The sequence below is a fragment of the Anguilla anguilla genome, chromosome 1 (genome assembly GCF_013347855.1).
Source record: "Anguilla anguilla isolate fAngAng1 chromosome 1, fAngAng1.pri, whole genome shotgun sequence".
In the NCBI taxonomy this organism is placed as follows: domain Eukaryota; kingdom Metazoa; phylum Chordata; class Actinopteri; order Anguilliformes; family Anguillidae; genus Anguilla; species Anguilla anguilla.
In genome coordinates this window covers 47,369,449-47,391,032 of record NC_049201.1, presented here as the reverse complement: position 1 = coordinate 47,391,032, position 21,584 = coordinate 47,369,449, and the positions used below count along the sequence as shown (strand labels likewise).

Genomic DNA, 21,584 nt, shown 5'->3' with positions numbered 1-21,584 from the left:
TTTTGCAGACCAGCTTATGACCGCTCAAGTGCTCACAGGTATAGACACACAAACAGACCATCATACATACACATGTACACACATAAATACCCACACAAACACAGTCAGTCTTCACTTAATAGCCATGTACAATTCATAATGATTCGCTGAGCAACAGCTAAGAACTGATGATTCCAGGTGAGTCTGACAAGAACAGAAGAAATTCAACTGTGGTTGTTCCTGCCTCCATATTAGTATGTCATATTAGGAAGCGCCACCCTTCTGCCATCACAGGTTAATTTCGCCATGTTTTCTCCCCTTTGATCAGTGGCCTCCATTTGGAATGCCCAATCATGCTCACTGCAATGCTCATCCAAACCTCTGTCTTCAATTCAGGAGAGAGTAGACAAGCAGGTGCTCTCTTCCTGAACATGTCACCCGCTGAGTATTGGTGGAGTCGCAGAATTTTGACATGGCAAGGTTTATTTCAGGCATTTTGTTTATGTGATCATTTTTTCTCCCTCATGTACTGCCATGAAAACCTGGCAATGCAAGTCCTTTTCAACAAACTTCTCCTGCCATTTCCTCTCCTAATTACTTTGCCAAAGATAAGTCATATTTTCTTGGGAGGTCTGAAGACCTGAGCTGTAGTTGTAACTTAATGCAAGGGCATATTTAGTACCCTTAAAAAAACACATTCTGCCACACTCTTTCAACCCCCCCCCCCCTCCCCCACAACTGTACATTATGTGGGAATACATCATTATCAGAAATTAAAACTGATGCCTCTTGGAGTTATCTTGAGTGTTTGTTCCCTTATGACTAGCCTTGCACCAACTGAAGTCAGGTCAGGTCATTGTTGTAACTTTCATCTCAACCAATTAACTGGGTGAAATGAAAGAATAAAGGAACAGTATTTTTGTGTGGGTTACAAATAGAAAATGGCGAAGTAGAAATAGGGTGAAACCTGGCAGAATTTTGGGAGTAAATAGTTCACCACAAAAAAATCTGAAAAGTAACTGATCTGATCAACATACGCAGAACACAGCAGAATCATCTACACTTCTCTATATTTTAATTAAATAAATTATGTGGCTTTGGCTAGACAACCATATTGTGTATAATCAATATAAATGCATCCATTTTCTACATGTACAGTAAATCATTTTGTAATGTATGTGATCATGCATGCATGAAATTACATGTGAAAGTGGACACACAACTGATACACAGGTACCTTAATGCTAATACAGTATGTGCAAAATAATTTTATGTAATATCTGGAATATGTTTTATTTCATTTCATTTTTTTGCACTTTAATATATGCACTGTCTTCAACGTAGGCATACATGGATATCAGTATGCATGGGAAATTAGAGTTGCAGTTTGTCAGATATGTGCATTGCACAAAGGTTGTTTTGGGGCATGAGGTGATTACAAGTAGACACCCTGCGAGGGCCTGCAAGGGGAGCAGGTTTTGAAATGAGGTGGGGGGTACAGGAAAGAGGCTCTCCTAGTTGCTGTTAATCCCATCGACCTGGTGGGAACGGGCAATGAGGGTGTTGAGGACCTTCTGCAGCATCTCCGCCCTCATCTTGCTGATGTGCAGCACCTCTTCATGGTTTACTTTCTCCTCGTGGTTGTAGTCCAGCGACACCTTGTTGGTGATGAGGGACAGTCCCAACACGCGCAGGCCGCAGTGCTTGGCCACTGTCACCTCGGGAACCGTGCTCATGCCTCAAGGGGGGAGGTAAGGCGGGGGGGCAGGTGGTGGGGGGGCAGGTAGGGGGTGGGCATAAGAGAGGGGAGGCAGAGGGCAGGGGGATAGACAAGGGTGGAAGGAAAGGAGCTTAATTAAATGCCAGTCACCTGTATGGGGAAATACACCGCCAGGATCCCATTGCATCATTAATAAGCCGTCCATGTTTCCCAAGCCAGTCCCTGTTCTTGCTGTCAATACTTAATGAGATTGCTTCCCTCCCAGTGGGAGGTAACCATGTCATTATAAGTCAAGTGTCCCCAACATATAGCATAGTCTACTTAATGTATGCACCCTCATTCCTCATTGGGTCAAAGGTTACAGTTGTGTGACAAGGAGCAGTGTTGATTCACGTGACAGTAAAGTTGATGTGTTGGAATGGTTCACCAGTGAGAAATCTCAGTGAAATAGGGAGGGTCTACATTCAAGGGTCACCATTTGTCAGTTTGCCATGAATCTCAGTGCATCAGTTCGGTTTGCTAAAGATAGAATGTGTCTATTCTTCAGTATTGATTTCTCCTCTGCTAATTAGTGTCATTCTCCTCTGCTCTGAAGCAGATAGCGCTGCTCTAGCAGCTAGTGTCAGATCATTTATTAATGAGACCAAGGAGATACAAGGAGGGACCAATTAGAATGCTTATGGACCCAACGGCAAAGGAAGAACGGACAGAAGAAATGTCATGTGAGAAGAACCTCTCTGAGCAGGCAGTGGGAGTTCCCCCTCACTGCGCTAAAAGACCTCTCGCTCATTTCAGGCTAGCGCTCCATGCTAAAAAGGCAGTCAGGGTCTCACCCACGGAGTCGCTCCCTAGAATCTGCAGCATGCGGGCCTCGGCGATGGTCTCAAAGTTGGGCCCACTGACCATGCAGTACACGCCCTCCCGAACGAAGTCAGAGTAGCCCAGCTCGGCGCTGATGTCCAGGGCCAGCTTCCGCAGGTCTTTGCTGTAGGCGTCCGACATACATGGGAATCGGATCCCAAACCTTAAAAAAAGGCACCAGATTCTATGTATTTGTTGTTTATTTGAAAGGGACAGAGACAATGTAAGAAACAATGTACATTTTTTTAAAAAATTTAAAAAAATTAAAGACATTTTTCAACAAGTGTTTTTGTTATTAAGGATTATTGTTCCTAAAAAGATGTGTCCCAATTATCCACATCCTAGCCATTACAAAACTAATTCTATAGTCACTTAACAATTTCTTGGTTGATTTTGAGATAATTGTCTTAGTGAAAGATCCATTTGTGACCAAGTATGAGCTTCCTGGTGAGGGATACCACATTTATTGCCAAAATGTTTTAGTCCTGGCTGTAACTGATTATTTCATTAACCCTACAAAGATCCGGACCAGTACCCATAACATCAAATTAAAAACAAAGACTGTATGAACTTGTTAGTGCTTGTGTATGGTGTCCTTTATGAGGCTGAGGGAGTAACACCATTAACCCATAATTTATTATGCACAGTTAATTGATAAGTAATACATAACCTATCCGTTACATTAGCGTTAAAACAAAGGTACTTGGCAGTGTAGTATAATGGATATGAAACTGGCCTTATAACCTACGAGTTGCAGATTCGATACTCGGGTGGGATGTTGCTGTTGTGCCCTTGTGCGAGGTACTTAGCCTGCATTGGTTCAGTATATATCCAGCTGTATAAATGGATGCAATGTAAATGCTGAAAAGCATGTACAAAAGCATGTAAAGAACCTTTAAAATATATATTTTTTTGGTGTGGTTGCATGCGGCTCAGTGCCACAGGCAGTGTGGTAAACCCGCTCCCGGCGCCCGGAGCCTACCGCTCATCATTGGGTCCGCACAGTGGGTGCTGTCCTGCGAAGCCCGGCAAGTTAATGTGGTCCTTAATGATCATGATGTCTCCCACTTTGAAGTCCTGACACAGGCCTCCTGAAGCATTCGTCACAATGATAGTCTCCACTCCCATCAGCTTGAATATCCTCACGGGGAACGTAATCTAGGAGAGCCAGGCACGTCAGACAGTTGGGAACACGCTCCGTTCATTCTAAAAGGTTCTCATCTTAAAGAGATTGTTAAAATATAATTTTGGTTTTGTTGTATGTTTTGCAATTGACCAAAATGGGTTTTGTGTGCAATGAAGCATATGCAAGATACTTACCAAAGTTTCGACAACCTGCAGGCTTTATTTGGTTTGGGATAAGGGCATCCACAAAAATATGGTTTAAAGGAAGAAAATACACTTAAGTCCAAAGCAGCTTGTACAGCAATTCTAGGTTTCTAGAGGCTATACATATGGACACTTTAATTCTATAGCATGGTTTCACAATTATAATCTATACACAATTATTAAATAAATCTATATTTTTATAAAAATTTGGATCATTTGTTGTGCTCTTGAGTGCAGTGGTCTCAGGTTGAACTAGTCCCAAATTAAAATTTATTTAAAAAAAATATATAATCAGGCTATATAAACCCACACAACCTCTGGAGGCATAACATCAATGCAGAAGCTGCTTTACAGTTACTTTAAACGTATTTTCTTTCCTTAAACTACAAACATGCAAATGCCCCATTACCAACCATTAGCTTATAGGTTGTGAGAAACTTTAAGTAACTAAAACATCCTTCACCATGAACATCTGTCTGGGCCAATAGAAAGCATATACTAAAACAGAAATAATATACTTTTAACCCAGAAAGTAAACTATGTACCCCTTTAAGGGAGCTAGTTACTTGGATGGTGTCCAGGGAACAAGAATGACAGTGTAGGTTTGTTTCTATTATGTTTTTGGAGTTTGAAAGATGGGATTTGAACAAAAGCAAAAAAAAAAAGAGAGAGAGAGAAAAGCCCATTTTTTATCCGCTAAATCCATACTGTTCCACAAAGTTGTAGCTTCAATAAGTCAGAGCCTTCTTGCTCTCTGATTTACAGTCGTGCCCTGTAACCGAATGTGACTGGCAATGCCAACCAGCTCCAGCCATCGAGGAGTAATTGAAAAGGCTCTCAGTTATGAATGAGATAAATATAGGATTGTACAGGAGCCCATTACAGGATCTGTCACGGCGTAGGGGTATGAATAATGCACTCCCCTGCCTCAGTATAGAGCAGCTCAATAGGGATGTCATACCTTGTCAGCGGCCCTTGGACTGACAGGCCCTGGGCGACGTGTGAAACTGCCAACAATGGGCCTGACAGCACAAAGCCAGGGAGTGTGACTGTGGGGGGTAGGGGGGTGTTGGAGGTTAGCTGATAAACTGACAAGCAAAGGTGTATTTTAGGTTTAGGGTGGCCCACATTTTACTGCCGGGCTTCCTTGAAGCTTTTAAAATTTTATCATAATAAACTGTGGGGATTAAATATTTTATCCGCGGAATGTTGGGGAGACAGGGGGATGGAGACACTAAAGCCTCATAATATAATTTTATATCAGTGTTCAGGGCTGTTATGCTCATGCTACTACAGGAGTGCAAGCTCCTGATCTGCAGAGAGGCACATCACTTAATGATGACAACTGGCAATCTGTAGCTGCCTGGTGAACGGCTAGGGAGCACTGAGGTACCGCTGCTAACCCAGGGAAGGCTGTCTGACTGAAAGTGATCCTATAACCCAGTGTGGGCTCCTTAGGGCTTTTCACGCTGAACATTTAAAAAAATTTAACCCTGGAATAAGAAGCCTCTTAGAAAGGTGAAGTTTCACACAGGCATAATTCATAAGCATGATAACACCAACCTTAGACCAGGGCTTAGCTGACCCTGCTCCTGAGCTGCTTTAGCTCTGACATTTTGGGGATCTCCAGAAGTAACCCAAAACATGGTGCCAAAATAGTCACTGACAAGTGGGGTCAGGCTTATCATATGGCACTATTAGACTTCATTTGAACACACTCATGATTATGTGTTTGTCTTTCCATCTCCAACTCTGCTCTGCTAAGTGCACTGCATTTCTCTGCTTGCCTCCAGTCTAGATAAACAGATACTGTATCTGTACCTGTTTTCTTTTTGAATATGTCATTATTTTTTGATAGATCGTTACATGAAGCGAAATTGACATGGTTACAATACAAAACCTCTATATGCCCGTAATTCTAACACCCTGCCAGCCAAAGCTAAAGCTAGCTTGCTTAATATTAGCAACCCACTAGCTAGCCGACAAGCAGCAGACCATAACGGTATTTGGTGTGTACGTGCAACTTGATTTTCTCTGTAATTATGACTGAATTATTGTCAACTTGTGTAGAGGAGTATACTTGTTAGCAAGTATCAGCTAATATTACCTCTCTGATCTTTCCAGTATAAAATTGCTTAAAATTACCCTGCTGAAAATATCATCTTAAAACAGACTAAGCTGGTTTAAGATGTGTTTTCGACACTTATTTCTGGTCAACATACTATTCACCAGTTGACCAGCCAATATAGTAAACCAGTTAACAAGTTGACCGGCCAATATAGTAAACTAGTTAACCAGTTGACCACCTGCTTACTCTACGTGCTTAACCAGCTTTGTCTGGCTAGAGACAAGCTTTGACCAGCAGCAGACCAACTACAACCAACTAGCAGTGTCAAAAAAACTAGGTCTTAAGTTCCAGGAAACAGAAATCTGTGAATTCTTTGCTGATGTGTTGTTTTGATACTTTTTTTTACATTCAAAGAAGGCCTAGAAATAATTTTAAATGATTCTTCAAAAAAACAAAAAAAAACAAACAAACAAAAAAAAACCTATAAAAGCCTGTGCCAAAATGGACTTTCTTTCTTTCCCCCTTGGCTAAACGCCAGGTTTTCAGTGTGCGGGGTTAACTGGGTGTTAACAACCTAAGTCCAGTGAAATCCTTTCTACATAATATTTCTATAAAATGATAATAATATGTAAACTTTTGTACAGGTAAGGTAAGCTAAGTCGAAAATGCCAAAGCATTACCCCTATTCTGGATAGGGAGAAAGCAATACGCTTTTTTCTTTTCCCAAAAATGAAGCGACCTAAAAGAAATGAGTTTTATTTCCGGAGCCCATGGGCTCTGTAATACTACCATAACCCATACAGTTAGTATTTACAGTGCTCCTTTTCACCTGGAGCAGAACGAGGTGGATCATTAAGTAGGCCGACCGTTAGCGAGCGACAATTAAATAGCTTTCAAGCTTAGACATGTTATTACATATTGAATTATCTTCAGGTTTAACTATACAGTCGTAAAGCATAGTTTATGTTGCTTTCTTTCGTTTTGCCTGGTCGTGTAAGGATACTGCACGGGACAGTTTGCTTTAACTCCAACCTTGCTAGTGAAGAGGAACGGTTTACATATGACCTGTTTTACGTATATGAATATTAATGAGTGCAGGATACACGCCCACCCTGTCCTTGTCTGCCAAACAGGTCACAATAATTAATAGTTTTTATTATAATTTATTACTTAATTTTTTTTTAATGATTATGTATTACAAGTTATAATTAGATAAAAATGTTGAAAGTAATATTAAGAAGACAATCTATTGTCAGTTCTGGGCAGCATAACCACATTTAGAATCCAGTTTCCTGGACCTGTAAACCACCTTAAACCAGCTTTTATTCAGCAGAGCGCTTTATTTAAAATTTTAGTTATTACTCATTTTCATGGTTAATGAATTTGTATATCATTATCAACATATCAGATAGTAATCTTACAATTCCTCAGGCAATTTCATTGTTTGTTGATTTATAATCATGGATCCAATCAGTAATCAGCAGAAATTCAGTTGAAAGATTTTCATGTGTTTGCTAATGGATGTTAGCTAGGGCTTTGGGGTGCAGATATCAGTCCTGAACCCAGAGTGCTAAAGCTTAGCCCTGGGTAAACAAATGCAGAGGGAGGTATGCTAACTCTGGGTCATTTTAGCCTGGGAACTAAAAGCTTTAAACAGGTTGGGCCTGGACATTTTAGTTTACTGAACACATAGACTCTGGTTCTAATAAAACAATTGTCTCCTCTCAGTTTGAAGGGATTTGAGTCACTGTCTGTTTTTTAAACATGACTGACCATAATTTCTGCATTTGGAGCCCACTGGATCTCAAGCAGTGACAAGGCTGTGCAAAAATTCCCTTCATCTTGCCATACCTCTTGCACAGAATCATTTATTAGCCATTTTAATTTCTGATTACTGATACAATCTCACCATTAGCCTTCCGCATTATTAAAATGACCCCAGGTATGAGTAGTTGGTGGTGGTGGGCCATGGGGTTCAATTCTCTGTCCCTCAGCACACAGTAAGTTATGAAATCCTAATTAGCGGCAAAACCAAAGTCATGTTGGGAGAAAGTAGATACTGACCTGCAGAGAAATAATTGGCGAATGAGTCTGAATGCCAGATGACTTTTCCAGCTGCGTGCTTTCTCCCCTCTCTCACAGTCCTCTCCCCTGACCCTTCCCCCCAATAAGGAGAGCCGTCTAATGAATATTTCCCCTTGTAATACAGAAGAAAGGAGCTCAAGTCTCCTGTGTTTCCTTTGTTAAAGCACGAAATGCCCGGAGGTGGCCTTTACAGGCAGTGCACAGGGCAGTGCATCCCAAAGGACTGCTGACAGAGCTGGCACATGGTGACCTAGAGCAGCCCTTCAATCCTGCTGCAGAGAAGACCAGTGATGAGCTGCTCCATCACAGTCACTGTCTGATTAAGCCTGCTCCCAGACTCCTCAGAACATCTTGAGGGAGTGCGGCTCCCTTTGTCACGTGGTATGCTGGAGGACTAATAATGCAAAAGGTCTAATTAACCTTCTTGATACATCTCTGCTCTGGCGAAGAGATTGGACAACAAATTGAAAACATAGCTGAGGCTACAGATGTGAAAGGCTAGTGGCTGTTGTCAGAGAAACGTGGCTGTAGTACATATCCCTTAATCTGAACACAAGCAATTTTTCATATTTGCTAGGATTGTGTGAGGATAAATCGAGGTATGATACAGTGTTGTATTTTAAATGGCTGGTGCATACAGTAAGTAGGCATTGTGATACACTATTGAATGTTCTTTAAGAAAAGTGTTTGCCGTTCTCTGAATAAAAGGGGCTCTTGTGCTGTAATGTTCATATTAAAATGAAAGATTGAATAGACATGAAATAACACATGTAGATGTACTATTACTCAGAGACAGTGTGAAATAATTTTAGTAGATTTATTGTTATCAGTTATTCAACAGGTACTCAGAGAGAGCACGGTCATTCAACTGCAAATGCCATGTCCACGTTGTGACATGAACAGCTGTAGCTTGGGATTCTGCCAGTGGATTATATGGAATTGTGTGCATGTGTGTGTGTGTATGTATGTGTGTCACACCAAGTGAAATCATGGTGTGATGCCAAAATGCACTCAATGTCGAGAGAGGGGAGGCAGGCAGGGCTCTGTAACCAGAGTTGGATTGGCTGGGGGTAAATTTAGCCTGAATTGATTTTTTCCCCCCTCCTTTCTCGAAAGCATCATGACTTGGAGCAGCAGCCGATGACAGAGGTGTGATAGAGTAGGACATGTCTGCACCATCCAATCCCTCTTAAATTGCGTGTGGCTTGTTTTATGTCTCCTCTTAAAGTCTTCAAATGCCATACAAACACTTGAATTTAGTCTACTTTAATGTGACGAAGCACTCAGATGGCTAAAGCCTTGATAAGGAATGCTGGCCAACTCTTCAGAAAACCTCGAGGCAAATACGCCAATGAAAGTGATTTATGTTTGTGCCTTTGGTCCCTCTCACACCACTTTACAGAGAGGCAGGGGGGGAGGGGTGGAGGAAGTGACCTCATCCACCTCCAGTATGTGCTGTGTTCAATGATGCATGGCAGCCATCTTGTCAGGGGCAGGGGACACCCCAACTCTTTCTTCTAAGAATCATGGGATCTCATGTGACCCAAAGTTAATCACATCCTTAACTATGTTCTCCCTGTTTTTTCACTTGGTCATTTATTTCCACATGGTCCGGAACAAAGACTCATTGTTAACCTTCTGAATAAATGGCAGCAACAATAGGTTTCAGTTTCAATGAGAACAGTAGTGTAAGTCAGTGTCTAGGTGTCAGTTGAATTGCTAATTCCGTTTCTTTCAGCCAGTTACTCGCTCAATCAATCAAAAATCCAAAGAAAAAAAAAACTCAGAAAGAAAAATATTGTTGATTGTCTTGATTGATTGGAAGCAGACATGATAGGTAGTTTCATTAACATGTAATTTCATCTATGCAACATTTTAAAGAGAGGTGAATAAACAGCCCCCACGAACGCCGGCGATTATTAATGGCAACTTTGATTGCTTAAGCAAAATCAGCAGGTTGCTGGTCAGCAGCTAAGCTAGGATTGAATATTTCCCACATAGGCTACATAACGTTTTATTCAGCGGCAACTGGTGAGCTGAAAATTTGTGGGGCGCAAAACTTCACTTTAAACTAATCATTGATCTCAACCTGTTTTCATTAGTAGCCTTATTTTCCTTTATAATCAAGTGTGCCAACAATCGGATTAATCAAATGACAAGTAGCCTAACACACAGCGTCTTCATACCGTGTTAGGGGGATTAAATTATAAATTCAATTTATCCATTAAAAATCCGTTTTAATCACCAAGTAGTCTACATTTAACAAATAACATACACCAGTCTGTTATCTACTATGTTAGCTCTCAGAATAACCAGCAAAAACAAAACCTGCACTTCAATTGTGTTTACAATCTATCTTACGCATTGCAAATATTTGCCATGAATACGAGTGCGGAGAAAGAAGTGTATCCGCAAATAATGTTGATTAAAAATGTGCGCAATTTCGTACAAATGAAAATAAACGTAGGCTATACGGCCTAGGCTACTCGCTAAAACTGCCTATTTGGGGAGAACTGGCTACATATGATAGTATTGAGTAGCCTATTTTGTGGATTAATTGTTTTGATACTCAAGGAAAATCAGGGGAAGATTCCGCCACTGCTTAGCAATTAAAACTGATTTTTCTAAATTGCATTTGTCATTTAATCTCCCTAACACAATGCGAAGAAGCTGTGTCCCTTTCCATTTGATTAGTCAGATGTTTGCATGCTTGTTAATCACTGAAAATTAATTCAAACAGTTTGAGATCAATGATTAGTTTAAAGGAAAGTTTTGCAGTATAAGAAAGATGGATAAAGGAGGAAAAAGTAGCCCCTTTCCCACTGCAGGGCCGAACGGTTCTGAGCACGGAGAGGAACGGTTCCAATGGTGTTTCCACCTGGAAACGGTTTGGCGCGGAACGATTACAAACCGTGCCCAGCACGATATTTTCGGCACGGTTAGACAACCGTACTCAGTGCAGCAGAACCGTTCGTGTGGGCAGGCTTAATGACGTATTCACTGATTGGTTTCACATTACGTCAGTTTTGTGCCTCCGCATACGGTCTCTTCACGTCCTCTTCGGTAAGCTAGGTCAGTGGAGAAGCTAATATAAATAAAAATCGTATTCCGTCATAGCAACAAGATAAACCCGACAATAGCCATGAGATATACAGCAGTGAAAACGCTGCTCACTTAATAACGAAATAAACGGGACAAAGTTTTAAAAAATGATACCATGTCATTCTACAGTCAATAGCCTATCTGGGACTAAATATTGAATAGGCTAAATAGGCTACATAACCTTACCATTGGATTTATGCGTAGAGATGTCCCTTTTGAGACCGAGTGGTCATATATTGTCTTGGACTATCCATTTGTGAAATATATTTCACGCATTTTGATGCCTGCATACATTCAAAATAGCTGTGCATAATACCACATGTATCGTTTACTACGTTGTTCCCGTTTTTAGTACAGTCTGGCTTGATTGACAATTCATTTATTCAGTAGGTGAGAGTATAGCTTTCTAACGATGTATAGCATGTCTAATTTTGCTTTTGGAATAGCGTTTTATAGGTCAGCGTAACCGGAAATTTTCTTATCATCGCATTCACTTACGCATTAAGACGCTGCAACGAAACGTTGTTAACGATTTTTCGTAATTTCTTGGAAAATACTATTATTATTGAGAACTTCTGGGCATAGCTGAGCCGTATATTTGCTGATAGACCTATCTGACATCGTTTTCTGGAGCAAAACATAAGCGGATTGAACTCGTTGATTTACTGTCTCTGAACACAGATAGAAATATTTCGGTTATACACGTTATTTTTGGATTGAGAGTCTTTAAATAGGTTAATGATATTATATAATGTGGATATTTCACACTGTAATGTAAGCGTTAGTTAGCAGTTTTTTGAATGCATGCAACAGTGATGGTCAGTGGAGGATAGCCTACGCTAAAAAGAAAAACCAAAAACAGACCAAAATACACAGAATCCTTGTCCGTTTCGTCAACCAACGAAACATAACATAACAAAAACAAAACAGTATGGGGAGCGACAACAACAACTGGCGCATATTACATTCACAATGGGACGCCGTCGCTGATCCACTTGCTGTCCTCACTAGATACTTCCTAGTCCTGGTTTTAGCAGCCCGACGGTGGAAACAGAAACCGTAACCATTCCCACGAGTACTGAGCAGCGCGGAACGGCACGGGGTAGCCCTGGTAACGGTTCGGCCCTACAGTGGAAAAGCGGCAAGTGAGGACAAGAGGAGGATGACCGATTATTTTCGTGGGTAAAAAAATGCTTCTCAGCATTAATGACACTCAATAAACTTGAAATATATGATGAGCTTGCATCGATAGTATACATTCTTTTTAAAACATTGTTTTCCTGAATTACAATTATTCGCACAATACATTAAAGATACAACTATTCTGAGCTGAGACATTCATTGGTTTGTACCTTATTTCACCCACCTCCCACCGGATCTCAGGGTTCACCCACCTCCCAAATCCCAATTTAATCCTTGTCTATCATGTGTTGCTATCTAATAATAGTAAAAATGCATCTGTAAATGAGCTTCTGTAAATGCATCATAGAAACAATACAACAGTGTGTTGGCATTAAAAATAAAATGTACTTTTGAATACTAAGGTTTTTTAAAAGCAAGTACTCCAGTACTTTAACTCAAGTAAAAATTTGACTGAACAACTTGCACTTGTAGTGGAGTAATATTTGACCAGGGGTATCTATACTTTGACTCAAGTAATGGAGTTGTGTACTTTGTCCACCACTGCAAATATGTATGTATGCCCTTGCACAAATCAGTGGACATTCATTTAAATGACAATTTACGAGACACAAGTTGAGAGATACTTTATTGGATAGTGACACGCATTTGTGACTCGTCTCTTATTCATGGAAAATGATACACGTGTATAATATTGAGACTAATCTCTCCCCGCAGAGTCCCCTCTGCAGTATCGTACAATGTGCTTCCGATTCGTCTTTACGGAATCAGCACTTCTCGTGCTGTTTTCAGCCTCCATCTTCAGGCCTCACAATTTTTGATAGTGACAAATAAAGCTAATAGCCTGTACAGGAGTAGATGTCAAGGGAAGAGCTTCCCGTGAATTCCCTTGTCCTTGTTAAGTTACTGGGAGGCCCAAGGCCACTACAATCAGGGCACCCTTAAACTCTGCAGACCCCAAGGCTAATTTAAGCAAAGAGAAGCTGGGTGATAAATACGGCAAATATTGAGCCTTGCCTATGCTGTGCGTGAAAAGATTATAAATGAGAGGGACAGGATAGTAATATATTCAGACTGAAGATACGTATGTGGGAGATCAGTGAAGGGGACTGCTAGTTGCATCGCAGGGGGGAAAAACACCAGTGTTGTTTTTCTGTATTGCTTTATAGAATTCTATTTACATACTCTGTGAAAACCACAGAGTCCCATTTACATACTTAGTGAAAACCAGATTAGTCAATTTACATACTCTGTGAAAACCTCAGAGTGACATTTACATACTCTGTGAAAACCACAAAATTTGTTTGCATATTCTGTGGAAACTACAGAACACCTTCAAAGACATCAATGGAAAAAGACTGCAGCTTTATCGGAATACTGATTCACTTTCAAGAGCCTCTTCTAACAAAGTCCATATAAGGTAAAGTCTCCATCAATACCTATACCCTTTGTGTGAATTAGATAAATGTTACTGCAGTGAAATAGCCACAGATTAACTATAAATCATTAGTGAACACAGCAAGCTAATGTAACCTCCAATATCAATGTCAGGAAAAATTCATTGGCTGTAACTAGATAGATAGTTATTTCTAACTAATTATCTATTTCACTTTGTAGCTGGAAAGATCTGGTCAATAAGCACTTAATTCCAACAACCAGTGAAGTACCGTATAGTACGCTACTTTTTTCCTTTTAGGTTGAAGGTAGACTGAGGCTTGTGATGATGTCCTCACGTCTGTAAGGAAGAGCACATGTGCTCTCACATAGTAAGAAGCACATTCTAGCTTCTTCTATTACTCCCAGTGTGCTGGGAAGAAGGTGCCGTCAAGTATGGAAGTATGCAGAATGTATTTTAGGGCATGCAAATAAGCAAGATATGGCAATGCCTTACTATAGCTTTGTTTACTTTCAACAGTAACTTACCTTACACAATGAATATCCCTCGTAAAGGTGAAATCTTCCTTGCATGAAGACGCAGGATTTATCCTTAATGTGCCCAAACACCAAACGGCCTTCATGGCCAGGAACTGCAGAGAAAGAACACAGTGGGGAGTCAAATGAGGCTGTCCGAAGCCAAAACAGTACACAGCAGAAATTCAGAATGTGGGATTTTTGAAACAATGTTGTTTACACATTTTCCATCCAGAAGTTTCCATTTGAATCCAGTTGCTATCTTTCAGCCAATTAACAAATATTCTTCAGTGCATTTTAACTCCCATCTCAGTATTCCATTTTCATCATATCACCATGTTCACTTCACACACATACACACATGCCCACGCACACACACGCACACACACACACACACACACGCACTCATACATTCCAAGTTTTATGTCATGGATTATGGACACCTCTGTCCAGACCAGGTTTCATAGAGCAACCAGACATTTATAAGTATGTCTAATAGCTTTAAATCATGTTCCTTAATGCCGATTGGATCCACCTCCTTTCAGAGAGCATAACCAGAAATGCTTTTTAGAAGGGATGCACAATAATATTATGGTCTTACTGGTATTGGCTGTTTTTTTTGGATCATGGCCAATATGATGGGCTATGTGATGATGTAAGATATACTAAATTTACAAAGTAAATGTGGACACCTGACACCTTAAAACATCCTCCACTCTTCTGGGAAGACTTTCAAGTAGATTTTGGAACATGGCTGCAGAGATTCGCTTCCATTCAGCCACAAGAACATTAGTGAGGATGGGCACTGATGTTGGGCATAAGGACTGGCTAGCAGTCGGCATTCCAATTCATCCCGAAGGTGTTTGATGGGGCAGAGTTCAGGGCTCTGTGCAGGCCAGTCAATTGAGTTAATGGACCTTGCTTAGTGCACAGGGGCATTGTCATGATGAAACAGGAAAGGACCTTCCCAAAACTGAAGTGCACAATTCTCTAGAATGTTATTGTATGTTGTACCATTAAGATTTCACTGGAACTAAAGCGCTTAGCCCAAACCAGGAAAAACAGCTCCAAACCATTACTCCTCCTCCACCAAACTTTACAGTTGGCACTATTCGGGCCAGTACAGTAGGCACTATGCATTCTGCCAAACCCAAGTTTTTCCGTCAGGCTGCCAGATAATGAAGCATGATTCATCACTCCAGAGAACGCGTTGCCACTGCTTCAGAGTCCAATGGCGGTGTGCTTTACACCACTTCAGCTGACGCTTGGCATTGTGCATGGTGTGACCGCATCGCGGCCGCAGCCGTTGTTGCTCCTAAACGTTTCCACTTCACAACAGCAGCACTTATAGTTGACTGGGGCAGCTCTAGCAGGGCAGAAATTTAACAAACTGTCGTATTGCAAAGGAGGCATCCTATCACAGTGCCGTGTTGAATGTCACCGAGGTCTTTAGTATTACCCATTCAATGTCAATGGAGATTGTGGCTGTATGCTTGATTTTATGCGCCTGCTAGCAATGGGTGTGGCTGACATAACCAAAACCACGAATTAGATGGGGTGTCCGCATAGTAAAACGTCCATGTTAAAATGTGTAAAATGTGTTTATTCAGCTCTTAACAGACGACACTCTGGAATGTGGGACCAAATGCTCTCTATTAAGTGTTGAATTAACACAGGACATTTTACTATATACTTTTGGAAATGTAGTGTACATACATTAGAGAAGCAATGCTTTTGATGCACCATGAATACTGCAAATCAAGTGAAAATATTATGCTCAAAAAGAAGCCCAAACACAAGCATAGCAGAGACCAAGTAGCTCTCTAGACTCATGCTCTCATAATATCTCAACTCATAAAATTTGTAATCTACTGCTCTTCTACTTATTCCACTTGGTTACAGTTTTGTGATATAATGTATAATAGAGTGGTATTGGCATCAACCAATATGATCAGACAAATATTAGCTATTGATGTCTGTCTGAAAATTAATATATACTGCAAATCCCAAATCTTTGTGAAGGTGGGAGTTCATTCTCTTGCAGTATGAATTGACCCCTAATATGCAGAGGGGTCCGGGTCGGAATATCTGTTAAGCAAAGAAATAATAAAATTTTATAATCTCAGTATGTACTCACAAACACATGGAAAAACAAAGATTTTTTGTTGTTGTTGTTGGTGAGCTGACCTAAGCTGTTTAACAGCTGTTCCATACCACCAGCTGACAATAAGTGAACATGTTGATTTATTCTTTACTAAGTGGCCATTATAACAGTCAAATGATAATATGCTCACAAAACAGCACAGCTCCCTTTTGTAAAACTATTTCACAAGGGGTGTGAAACTTTAAATGAGAAGGGAAAATAATGTTTAGTCATTGGAAATTATGCTAATTTAACCTTGGGCTCTGATTGGTGAGATTTGTTGGCTCCTAAAAATGCTGTGTAATGAGATATGGCCTGAATAATTACAGCTGTGTGTAGAGTGGCCTTTTTTTTTTCTTCTGCAGGCACTGAAGGATAGTGAGGCAGCTATTAGAGGGGGATCTTAGACTGCTGAAAGAATTTATTTGGTAAACACTGGAAATTAATGAGTAAACTGACATTTTAATGAACATGTCTTGATTTGCTGTTTCCAGACAACTTTATGATGCAAATAACAAATCGCACATCAATTAAAAAGTCAACCTTATGAGCAGATTTGAAGTCAAACTCAAATCATCGTCCCAAATGTAGTATTATGCATGCTCTACCAGTCAAATCCGGTGTAATCATCAAATGATTGCAGAGATACATCTAGCTGAAATGAATACAACCAGGCAATACATCCTTTTGTGCACTTCATTTCCAACACAAGGACAATAACAAATCAATGCAGCTTCGAAATGATTTAATTTAATGCATGAATGGAAAATAAAAGTGCTAGACATGAACTGAATCTTTATTTTTGCCGCATTATAATTCATACCTGCCTCTCATTAAATCTGGGACACAACTGGGACAGAACTAACATATTTATTGTGCTGACTAGAATTTTTAACATTTTAAATAATCTAAAATTTTAAATCTAAAAAGTGATTAATTTCAAGTTCGATTAGCAATCCATCTTAGTAACTTGGTCATTATTAGTAAGGTTAATCTATTTTGCTTCCAAAGAGTTCCACTTTGTTGCCAACTAATGCTTGATGGGGTCAGTGATAAACTGAGACAACAATTAGTGTTTGTAATTAAAAGGCTTTACTGAAGAGTTTATCAATAGTCTTCTCCTAACCAACAGTGACAAGCATAAATTAACAAGAGGATAAGGGTGAAGACACCAAAACTAAACGGAATCTGTAAATTGCATACCAATCCATTTTTTTTTACTCCAACAGTTCTTAAAGATATTATAAATAATTGTCTTTGAAATTAAGATAGGAACCTCAACTGGGCTACAGCTATTGTGAGTTATTTTATCATATGGAGGAACCACAGAAACACATGAAAACGTTTTTGTGAAATATAAATACAGATTTGTAAATACAGATTTGAAAGATTGCCTATCAGAAGTGGCTCTATGGATTGTAGGCCCTGCCACCTCAGGTCACCCCATCACTGCTAAATTACAGTCTGAGGGTCCCTGTCAATCAGGGCCCATGGTGTTTAGTCCTTTCTAGGGTGGCTTTCTAGTGACAACACCCTCCCCACCCTCCTTCCCATATGGCGCCTGTTGACAGTTAACACTAAATTCTATGTACAAGAGAAAATTAACTAAAAAGGTCAAGGCACTGTTTATCATCCTATTTGATGCCAGTGAGAGCACCTAGTCTCCAACACACAATTCATTCCAAGCATTGATTCTGAAGATAATTTCTCTACAATTTGGCCACTCTACCTGCTATTCATGCATTATTGCCAAAATGTTTACATACTTAAAATATGGATTTAATAAGTTCCACATTGCACCACAAAACTATACTTTTACATCTGTCATATCCAGGTTGTGGGGATAAGCACTTTTTCTATTCATCACCATAACACACATGCTTCAGCGCAACTCCTGCATGCTGCTAATGTGATACCACTAATGTAGGATTTTGGTAAACTGTCACATACATGGCCGTTGCTGTCAATGCCATTTCTGATTCGTGACCTCATGTCCACACAAAAAATGTGGAAACCGTTGGAAGAAGCTTTTTTTAGCAGGGCTGGCACATTAAATATTGTGGATCTTCAATAATCAATTTATGATATGAAATGTATTTATGCATTATTTTCTAAGGAAACAAAAATACAAGTAAAAAAGTACATTCTTCATATTTTCACAAAGGAACTTGAATTTTGTGTTGAATTTCATATGGTGGCTTAAAAGGAAACACAACCCAACACAACATCATCATTTCTGCACACATACAAATCAACATTGACCTTCTGCACTGTTTTCACAATCGCCACAAAACTTTACATGGTTGTGCCATTTTATAAACACTATAAATAGAACAAAACCTTTCCTTGTATAGGAGCACACACATACCAGAAAAAGGAAACTGGCAAGTATGTAAAAGAAAGCAGATGCTAAGCCACAGATGGAGAACATGTGACCAGCAGCATACACACACGCGTGTACTTGCAAGCACACGCTTATACGCATCCAAGCAGGCATGCTCACACTTGCACACCACATACTGCACATGCACAAATGCACTGGGGTGGACGCCTTTGATTAAATGCTTACCTGTGCTCACAGGGAAATTGGGGATCTCTTTGTAATGGAAGGTCTGCTTGTTGAGGACACAGTCAGCCAGGAGGCCTAGCCCCGACCCGCAGATCACAGCAATTTTTGGCCGGTGTCTTGTCTGGCTCAGCAGCCATTCTGTAGTCAGCTTGTAGTCTTCAAACGAACAGCAGCTTCACATGAGATAGGAAAAGCATATCAGGGGTCTAGAAGGGTCTGATAAATCTGGAAGATCATAACCATTTTTTGCTTTGGGATCTTGAATCTGCTATCTAGAAACTGCAGCCAAGAGATAACCTGCTCATATAGTTCCAGATATAGATATAGAATTTCCAAGAAATAAGGAACAGAGTTAGAGACTGTACTCATGAAAGAGCTGAGTTACTTGGTTTTATGGCCTGTCCTCTCCTAGGTATTCTAACAGAAAATGTACAGACAATGCAGAAAAACCAGTGAAGCATGGCTATATAAATAGGAAAACACAGGAACGTTTATTTAGCATGAGATTGGTGTTACTTCCAGCAGTTTTGAAACGGAGGCCCAGGGATTTGTATTTATAATGAAACAGCTCCAATTATTGTTAGCCACAGAGAATAGTTTTGCATTACTATCATTCTCAGTCAAATCTGGTTTCATTGTTAAATTGAATCCAAAAATTGTCAATATGCTTTCTGGAGACAGGTCTGAAAATGCCTTTGTGTGGGAGGCCACTGTAGCAGTCTATACTGTAATGACCATTGCTCACCAATTTTAGCTGATTACAGGTTGACTTCATTCCTGTTTTAACAGGGGTCTGGGGAATTTCCATTGGACTTGTACATGTGAAGACTCACGTGCACACACTCCCATGCATGGACTTTAATGCACACTCACACTCGAACACGCACAGAATTAAAAGGAACTAAAGTACTCAATCCCCAACGCTACCTTCTACGCTATAGCTCTTCACCTCCACTCACTTCTCTGTCTACTTCCATTATCTAACAGGCTCATATCTAAATCAAATACTGCTGATGTTTTGAATTTTGGTAGGCTTTTGTTTATAATATATCAATATGCCTCAGCTTCCCACAGCTCACTGATGTTGTTCTCACATGAATTTGACTCTTGGAATGCAGGCCCATTCGATTAATACAGGCATACAGCATACAGGTTTATAACATTATGACCCATGGCTTACTTTATGTTTTGTACGTATACATCGGAACACTTGTCTGCCTTATCTCTCTTTCCTTTAATATTTAAAAGGGCAGTTCACCCAGAAATTAAATTAAAGTATTTTTCCGCTTGCACAGAGATGTCTGAGGCCGCTTGACCTGATACAACAGAGATGTGCATTACAAAGACTCAACAGCAACGTCTCTATCCAAATATAATGCCACGATTACTCACAAACATCCTCGGAGCTTAATTTGTCCACGGTTTCATTTCTTCTACCGAAGTATGCCAGTTGTGTATATCCGAGCAAAGTCTTGTGCAGGCGGACTAGTATGAAAAGCCTGTCAAATCTCAGCAAAACTATCTGGATGGATAGATAGTACTCTGGGCAAGTGGAATCATACCTTGATCTATAGAATAAACTAGCCAAACTGTGTTTGTGATTAAAAAATAATCCACTCATACCCATTTCCATTAGTTTGTCAAAGTTACAGTTATCCTTTACTTCCAGCCCCTATCAGTCATCCAGGTGATCTCTGTACGGGTGCAAGCTTGGTGCCTTAGTTTACTGTTAAAATAAATGTGAGAACTTGGCTGAATGCAAAATCTTTAAAAGAGAGTACATTTAAAAAAAATATATTTAGTTTACCATGCATTTCCTCTAGTGTGCATGATCCAGGCTGTGGTCCTGTGCAGTTGGAGAGCAGCTTCGCAATAAACACGTATTTGCTAAGATAAGAGATAAGAGCGCCCATGGTCATCGTAAAGCATGTCGCCGTCAAGCACTGGGCCACTTTTCATTGGCTGGGTTTGAGGTGGAACACTAAAATTCGTGTGACATTCTATGGAAAAAAACAATGGTCACATGGGCATCGCAGCGTTCCTCCTACACATGAAAGGACTGGTGTTACGTGTCCAGAAGAACGTTGTAGTATGTGGTCATTTTGCCCCTGTATTTAAGTTACTGTACGATAACGGCTAAAGGTTATTGACCTAGCCGAAGCAAACAATGTCAAGGCACTGGTACAAAGCTGCAAATATGTACAATCTGCAAAGGGGAGGGTAGGATTCATCAGGAAAAACTCAGCAGGGAAAAACAATCAATCCAGGGTTCCTTTAACCCTTTGTGGTGTTCTGCTATACTCCGTTTCACTGCTGTCACTTTTGAAAGCCTGATGAAGGTGTTCTTAAGGATCTGATGCTGCCGATCGATGTTGAAGCTCCACAGGTCCCGCCTGTCAGGGGCTGCATATTTCAAGCAGAGGAACAGTCTAAAAAGGGCCACTGGTGGATAGAGTGCCTGATTACACCTGACACCACTTATCTGAGGGGACTTAGTCACAACAGGTGTGTCACCATACTGTATGATTACAAAATGAAAATTGTCTTTGTGAAAATATTGTTCCACATGTGTAATGCAAAACCTTCAGCAATACATTGTAATTTAATGTCCTGGATTTAGTAAAGTGTACTGTACAAGAAAAATAATAACTGAATATGTTTGCAATCCTCATAATAG

General features: G+C 40.2%; 1 protein-coding gene across 1 annotated transcript; it reads right to left on the bottom strand.

The window, feature by feature from the left end:
- Positions 1-1,032: 1,032 nt before the first annotated feature.
- On the bottom strand, positions 1,033-21,002 carry pnp4b (purine nucleoside phosphorylase 4b). Its single transcript, XM_035404382.1, has 6 exons — positions 20,715-21,002; positions 18,908-19,080; positions 14,208-14,311; positions 3,543-3,718; positions 2,533-2,723; positions 1,033-1,717 (listed from the first exon to the last, which is right to left on the bottom strand). The coding sequence occupies exons 1-6, from the start codon at positions 20,735-20,737 to the stop codon at positions 1,494-1,496; spliced, it is 891 nt and encodes a 296-aa protein (XP_035260273.1). The 5' UTR covers positions 20,738-21,002; the 3' UTR covers positions 1,033-1,493.
- Between the last annotated feature and the right edge of the window lie 582 nt (positions 21,003-21,584).